At 45.2% G+C, this 8,301-nt stretch overlaps 1 protein-coding gene across 3 annotated transcripts in view; it reads right to left on the reverse strand.

Annotated features, from left to right (window-relative positions):
• Positions 1 to 202: 202 nt before the first annotated feature.
• Positions 203 to 8,301, reverse strand: part of SLC16A4 (solute carrier family 16 member 4) — a 13,729-nt gene continuing 5,630 nt past the window's right edge. For all 3 annotated transcript variants that reach the window (XM_015650901.3, XM_033519888.1, XM_015650900.3), the window contains 3 exons: positions 5,779 to 5,990; positions 4,839 to 4,932; positions 203 to 540 (listed from right to left, as the gene is read on the reverse strand). In XM_015650901.3, coding sequence (XP_015506387.1) covers positions 386 to 540; positions 4,839 to 4,932; positions 5,779 to 5,990 — 461 coding nt within the window. In that variant the 3' untranslated portion in view covers positions 203 to 385. The remainder of the gene's footprint in view (positions 541 to 4,838; positions 4,933 to 5,778; positions 5,991 to 8,301) is intronic.

Consider the following 8,301-nt stretch of genomic DNA (forward strand, 5'->3'; position numbering starts at 1 on the left):
ACCACCCTGACCCCCTGTCCCTGCCATCCCTCCCCGGGGCAGCTGTTTGTGTGTGAGTAGAATGAGCTGAAATCTGGCACTTGCAGCTCCCTGGCTGCCCATCCCACGAGGTGAGTGAGTCAGCTCTGCGAGGGGAGGGACGGAGCTGCCGGGCTGGGGATGAAATCTGAGAGGCAGAAAATCCTCAGGAGCAAAGGCACAGTGGCATTTCACATTGCTTTCACAGCATTTCACAGATGGCTTTAATCAGGAGAAATATTCAGGTATACAAACTGATTCTGGCATCCAAAAATTGCAGTTTTCAATGTGGCTGCTGTTGATACTTTCCCAGTACAGGCAATGGCTTTCCCAGCATTGATGCCATCAAAGCCCAGCCTTTAAAACTTCAGCCAGGTCTGGGGCTCTTGCTCAAATTGGCTTTTTTTAGCTTCCATTTTTGGGCTGCAGGCTCGAAGAAGAAGGAAATAGGTGAGATGAGAGCGCAGGCTCCAGCAAAGAGGAAGGAGCAGACGTAGGTCTGGGTGTAATCATAGAGCCACCCTGCAGGAGAAAAGGTTGTTATTAAAACTGTGCAGTTTTTCTTAGTGAAAATTCATTTGGGGAGGTGGGTGGGAGGCAAAGGATGTGTGTTCTCATCTAAGAATTCCTCAGATATTTTCCTTAAATTATTTTAATTCTTCCTGGGCAGCATTTCCTGTCAGGAAATTACATTTAGCTCGTTTTTCCCAGAGCCCACTTTGATCCTTGTAGTGACCATGGTGTTTAATTTGATTGAATTTAATCCCTGATTTTTTTATTTTTTTTTTTTTCCTGTAAGTGGGCCAAAAGTAGCTGATGGAAGATCCTGTTGGATCCATGGGATGACTTGTGTGTGTGCTGGTATTTACAACATCTGGGCTGCAAACCCCCCCTGTTCTCCAGCCTTGTCTTCTTGTCTAACAGGAGAGACCCCAGGCCAGGAGCTGGAAGTAAACTTGATAAAAGTAGCTCTGGGAGGACTTAAAAGGAAAAGCTGAATTCCATCGAGCCTCAGGAATCTCTGGAGGATGCAGGTCACCTTTTAAAGTGACCTCTAAGTGTTGGGTTTGGTCCTGGCAAATCATCTGGGGTCTTTGAAAGGTGGAGAATTCCTCTCTTGGAATCTAAAATCTGCAAAGTGCAGGGAGATGCTGCTGCACATAAAAACCCTGATCCCCAGTGTGGTGTGGGTGGGTGTGGGGCAGATCTGCTGCTGCTGTAAAATGCAGTTCCTCTGGAGACATCCATGATTTACACAAACAGCAAATCTGGCCCAGATCTGGGATTCTCAAAGCCAGGAAGGGACACGATGCAGTCCCTGGGATCCTGGGCTCGGACACACAGAGGGAAAGGCTGCTGGTAAAACTCTGGGGTCTGTGCTGGAGGGAGGCACTGACATTTCCCCAGCTGCAGGAAGGTTTTGTAAAGCAGAGGAGAAGCTGCTTGTGCCCAGTTTGGGTTTCTGTTGGCTCCTGCTGGCCCAGGGACCGTCCCTGTGCTGGGGGAGCTCAGCTGCACAGGAGCCACCCCTCTGCTCTGGGGACTCTCCCATGACCCTGGGGCTCTTGTGGAGTGCTTCATTCCCAGGGCTGAGACCTCTGTGCTGCCTGGAAGTCTCAGGGATTTGGAGAGGAGAAGGGATGATGTAGTTATTTGTGAGAGGAACAGGACAGAGTGCTCCAGCTGAACTCTGATTTATTGCAGTTCTTAAAATATCCTTCAGGATATTTGTTAATTTATTTATTTCCATTTTCCTGGGGGTTTTTTTGGTGCTGAGTGGGATTTAGGTGCAGTGGGATTTACCAGCATTGCCTCATTGGCAGCACAGCCATCAACTTCCATCACACCCCAAACTTTCAAAGCCCAGTCTCTGTGCCCCCAGGACAATAAATCTGCTGCAGAAAGCTGAACTGGGAGCTTGTGGTGTTCAAACCCCAGCAAAGCAGCAGTTTTGTAAGGAATGCTGGTAAATCCCAGGCACCAGTGTAATCCAGACTAAACATTCCCAGCACTGCTGGTGCTGCTGGCTGGGTCAGGCTCTTTAAATGGTGCTGCTGATCTTGAATCAGAAGTTTTATTTATTCCTGATGCCCTGAGGAGCAAAATTCAATGGGAAGGTGAAGGTAAAATGTAGAAAATGTCTGAATACACATGCCAGCAGAGCTTTTGGGTGACTCCATTCTCTCCCCTTTCACCACCCAAATTTCTTGGGACTGAAATTCATGCTCTGGGGGCTGGAATCTCTTGTAGAATTTGTGTTACAAGCTTTGCTTCAGCTCTTTTGCACTTTTGAGTCAGTGGTTTGTACTGCTTGTGGAAATAAACCATGCCCTTCTCTCCTCAGCTTGCTCTTGGCTGCCAAAATAATGTTTATTCTGGTTTGGGTTGGGTTTTTTCAGCGTGGCAGCATCCAGAGGTGCCAGTGGATGGGGAGCTCTGAAGGAAACTCCAAACTTCCCCTTTGGGTCCTGCCAAGCTGCCCCTGGATTTCAGGGCCTTCAGCTGAACAGATTTGCAGGTAAGTCACTTTTTCCTTGCTTTGGTCTAATAAGCAAATTAGGCAGTTTTAACCTTTGCAGTTCTCATTATCCATCATCATTATTTCCAGTGTGTAAAAGCAGAATTCAGGATTTAAATGGTCCGTGAGACCCTGGGATTTGGTGCTCTCACCTCCCAAAAGCCTTGAGTTTAGAATTACAGTTTTATCAAACTCAGGGTTTTTGGGGGGTGAGAGCACCAAATCCCAAGGTCTCACAGACCATTTAAATCCTGAATTCTGCAAGGAGCAAATGGTTTTGGACACTTCAGGAGTTTCTGGTCTCACTCAGTTTTCACACTTAAAAGTGCATTGGAAGAGAAAATTGCAGAATTTATCTTGGACCCAAACCTGGATCCTGAGCTCTGGATTGTTTCCATCTTGCTCTGCCTGTAAGGAGATGGATCAGGAAGTGTTTTGCTTCTTGGCTTTATTTGGCCTTTGTTTATCCCACCTGCATTAAGCCTGAGTTCTATGGAAAGCTTTTTCTGCTTGCTTTACAAACCCACTGCAGAGAGAAAAAGGCTTCTCATTACTGAAAATATAATGCAAGAGGATGGGAATTTAACTGCACTGTGAGCATGGATGAGACAGCCAAGGTGTTCAGCTCCTGCTGTGTTTTCTGTCAGGGGATCCAGTGGGATTGAGGGATGCCTTTGTGCTGAATGCACACCTTGTACCAGCAGCAGAGATCTGGAATCCAGGCTGGGCATCACCCTGACAGGGGGAAGCTCATTGTCAATGAAATGTGTTTTGCTCTTTGAAATTGCATCCACAGGCAGAGCAGCACAGCCAGCCCAGGGGGATTGATAAGGAATATAAATGTTCTCCTGTGCTGGTGGAACTGCATTGCTGAAACTTTGAATGGAGCTGGAATTTACAGAATCCTTGGCAGCTTCCAGCCAGGTGCCTGTGCAGGCTCAGGGCAGGGAACAAAAAACGATGGTTTGGATTAGGAAGGACCCAAAAGCTCCTCCCATTCCACCCCCTCCCATGGGCAGGGACACCTTCCACTATCCCAGGGTGCTCCAAGCCCAATCCAGCCTTGCCTTGGACACTCCCTGAATCCTCCCAGGGATCCAGGGGCAGCCACAGCTGCTCTGGGCACCTGTGCCAGGGCATCACCACCCTCACAGGGAACAATTCCTTCCCAATATCCCATCCATCCCTGCCCTCTGGCAGTGGAGGTCATTCCCTGTGTCCTGTCCCTCCATCCCTTGTCCCAAGTCCTTCTCCAGCTCTCCTGGATCCCCTTTAGGCCCTGGCAGGGGCTCTGAGCTCTCCCTAGATCCTTCCCTTCTCCAGGTGAGCCCCCCCAGCTCTCTGAGCCTGGCTCCTGAGCAGAGGGGCTCCAGCCCTGGCAGCAGCTCTGTGGCTCCTCTGGGCTGGCTCCAGCAGCTCCAGGTCCTGATGTTGTTCCCCAGGACAGCTCTGCAGGTGGGGTCTCACCTGAGCAGGGCCAAGAGCAGAATCCCCCCTGCCCTGCTGCCCACACTGGGGGCTCAGCCTGGGGACACTTGGGCTGCAGGGAGGAAAAGCTTTGTCCTGGCCAAGCTGTTTGGAGGAGAACAAGTCCCCATCCTCCTGAGCAGGGGCTGGACACTCATTTCTAAGCACTTGAAATCTCCCAAATCCTCACAGCTGCCTTGGTTTCCTGGCAGAGGGAGAAGAGCAAAGGCTTTTTATGCTCCTTATCTCTGGGCCCAGAGCTCTGGTGGCTGAGCTGTGTAATCTCTGTCAAAACAAGAGATTACTGAGCCTTGTCCTGATGTTTCAGTGCCTCTGCCTGGTGGGAATGTGCTGAGCCTGTCCTTGCTTTCCCTTCCTCTCCTTGCTTCCCCTGCAGTTCAAGTTCAGTGTTACTTAAACACCATTGGGAGTAAAATCCGTGGTAATGTGCTCGTTCTCCTGCTGTGGCCAGGGCCAAACTCTGCACCTGGGCCTTCCCTGCATTTCCAGATATTCCAGGCAGCATTTTCTAAATATTCCAAGCAGCATTTTTTAAATATTCCAGGCAGCATTTTCTAAATATTCCAAGCAGCATTTTTTAAATATTCCAGGCAGCATTTTCCAAGCTGACTGTTGCATTTTGCGAATTCCCAAACAAAATGTTGCCTGTCTATAAAAGTACATTTCTGAAATAGGATTTTATTTTTTAATTTTTTTTTAATCTGTTTGAACAGAAAACCCATCCTGGGATGGATCCCTTCAGGAGAGTGAACCAGCAGTGTGTTTTATCCCTGGGTTTCTGGGGTGGGGGTGTGTTTTATACAGCACCACTCACCTGCTAAAGGGGGTCCTCCCATGGCTGCTATCCCTGCGAAGAAGGCAGCAAAGCCCAGGTAGCTGTGGAGCTTTTCCACACCCACCAGATCCACCTGGTTGGAAACCAAAATGGGTAATTAGTGATTGGGTTCATAGGAATGCATAGGAACAAGAGATTTGATATTTTTTTTTAAGCACAAGAGATGACTGGATTCTTTTTCTGGGGAATTTCCTCTGCAGCTGCAGCTTTGGAAGGACTTTGCCCCTGTGGGTCTGATCCAGCCTGGAATCCATTCGCCTCCTTAAGGCAGGCATGGAAATTGCTGGGCTGGGAGATGCTTTTCCTGCCTTCCAGCTGCCCACACTTTGGGGAAGGAGTTTTAAACTCTGAATGCCTTCCAGAAAGAAATGCCAAATTATAATGGTGCTTCCCTACCTGGATCAGAGAATCCAGGAATGGTTTGGGTTGGAAGGGACCTCAAAGGACATCTCTTCCACCCCACCTTCCATCAATCCAGCCTGCTCCAAGCCCCATCCAGCCTGGCCTTGGACACTGCCAGGGATCCAGGGACAGCCCCAGCTGCTCTGGGCACCTGTGCCAGGGCATCACCACCCTCCCAGGGAACAATTCCTTCCCAATATCCCATCCATCCCTGCCCTCTGGCAGTGGGAAGCCATTCCCTGTGTCCCATCCCTCCTTCAGCTCCAGCTCTCCTGGATCCCCTGGATCTCCTGGAGCCCGTGCAAGGGGCTCTGAGCTGTCCCTGGATCCTTCCCCTCTCCAGGTGAGCATTCCCAGCTCTCCCAGACTGGCTGCAGAGCAGAGAGGCTCCAGCCCTGGCAGCAGCTCCGAGCTCTCCAGCAGGACGTGCTGAGCTCCCTGTGTGACCCAGGTGATGGTGGGCTGGGAGCAGGAGCCTCACCCCCAGCTCAGGCCAGGCTGAGCACGCTGGACTCACCAGCACGGGCAGCACCAGAGCCATGAAGCCTCCACAGAAGATGGCAAAGGCCACGGTGTAGGCGAGCAGCAGGGGGAAGGTGGTGGCCAGCGGCCCCAGCAGGTTGGTGACCCCGCTGAGGAGCAGGTAGGTGACATGGAAATGGTACTTCTTGGTCCAGTTGTGGTCGGCCACCCAGCCCGAGAGCAGCTGGCTCAGCATCTCCGTGATGCCTGAGGGAACAGGAGCCTCAGGGGAGACTGGGCTTTGTGTAAGATTGAAATTCTCTTATTCCTAGAGATTCTTCTATATTATTGCTTCATGTAAATAGATGGGATGTTATAAATCTAGCTAGATTTTATAATATTTTATATGATTATAATATTTGTAGCGTATGTATTCCATTGATACTTATAGTATTTTATATTTATATATTTATATATTTTATGTATTTCTATATATTTTATATATTTACATATATTTTTATATATTTATACATTTTATATTTACATGTATTTTTATATATTTTAATATATTTATATGATCTATATATATAAATATATACTTTATATTTTAATATATTTTTATGCATTTTTATACATTTATATATAAATATATTTTTATATTTTATATATGTATATGTATTTATATATATGTATTTATATATTATTATGTATTATAGAAATAATAGAAAACAATACAAAAAATATAAAATAATTTCATAATATATCATAATCATATATTGTATCATTTTTCATTCTTTAGTCTCTTTTCTTCTTTGAACAGTTTTTATAGTATAGTATGTTATAATATATTACATCATAGGATATTTTCGTATTGTCTGTATTATTTTATATAGTTATTTCATTTAGTTAAATTATTCTTATCTCCAGATTACTATATTTATTATTTAGTATTTGCATATTTTTAATATTTTTATAATTTTACTATATATATTTATTTAATATATTATATAAATTTATTTTTATTTTTATATATGTATTATTTTATATTATATATTATATATTTAATTAATATTTAATATATTTTCATATATTCAATTGCTATTACATATTATATATTCTAATATTGTTATATTATTTATATTATTATACATTATTTATATTACACTTCATTATTTAAATTAACCCTAATATAATTTAATTTTTTATATTTATTTTATATTTCTATATATAAATATTTATATAAATATATTTATATTTATTTTGTTTTATAATTATTTGTACTATTTTCTATTATCACATACATTATTTTTATATATGTTTATTTATATAGTTTTGAATTATTATATTTCTTATTTATTACTGATTTTTATAATATTAATTATTTCCATTATTCCATATTATTTCTATTATTTGCCTGTGTCACACCCCAATTTCCCTGCTCATTGTGATGACATCACCACAAAGGTGATGCCCAAAAGTTCCAGGTGTTTTTAGGCTGTTGCAAAATCCATGGATTGGGGGTTTTTTTCTCCTTTTCCCTTGTGCTGCTGTTCCCAAGGGCACCAAAGTGCTCTGGAAAAATTCCCTTTAGGGCTCTGCAGCCCAGACACCTCTGAAACACCCTAAATCAGGACAGGGGAACTTGCTAAGGAGAAAAAAAACTGAATATTAGGAAGAAAAATGCACCTGAGATTTAAATTTTTCTACAAAACCAAAGAGCACAGAAACACAGGCGATTTAGAGGCTCAGCAGCCTTCCAGTTATTGGGGTTTTGAGAGCTGGGGTTTTGAGAGTTGGGGTTTTGAGAGCTGGGGTTTTGAGAGCTGGGGTTTTGAGAGTTGGGGTTTTGAGAGTTGGGGTTTTGAGAGTTGGGGTTTTGAGAGTTGGGGTTTTGAGAGTTGGGGTTTTGAGAGTTGGGGTTTTGAGAGTTGTTTTTTACGTTTCTTGGTGCATTTTTATGAAGCAAAGATCCAGAAGCTCTCCACAGGGGACCCCTGTGTCCCTCCCAGTTCCAAATGTCCCGTTAATTCCTGAGCTCTCCTCACACCTCGACACCCCCTCACTGCTGAATATTCCCCAGCACTGCAGAAATAAAATGTATTTTTGTGCAATAAAGTATTTCCTGCTGACTGAGGCTGGAGCCACTTTCTTATCCCAGCATGGCTTTAGTGTTAATCCTGGCTTATCACTGGGCATGGCTTTGGTTTTTGGGGAGTGGGCCTTGGTTTTTTTCCCCACTTGGAGGTGGAAATCCAAATCCAAATGCCTGGATCCACATTAATATGGGGGGTTTTCCTCCAATATTGAATTTTCCCCTCCTGGCTCACGCTCTGGAGGGTTTTGGATTCCCCTCTGGATTCTGGTGGCTTTGAGCCCAGCTGGGATCGTGGTGGGAAGGCTCCAGAAGGACAGAGAGCACCTTGTAACTGGAAATGTGGGGGTTGTTGGGACCACCCAGCACCCAGGGACGTGCAGGAGGCGACTGTGTGTGCACAGAGGGGTCAGGGTGAAACCTGGGCCAGGAGGAGCCATCCCAGGACAGGGCTGGGAGCGATTCTGGGCCCCATGAGCTGTGTTT

Source organism: Parus major, chromosome 26 (assembly GCF_001522545.3).
Source record: "Parus major isolate Abel chromosome 26, Parus_major1.1, whole genome shotgun sequence".
NCBI classification, from domain to species: Eukaryota; Metazoa; Chordata; class Aves; order Passeriformes; family Paridae; genus Parus; species Parus major.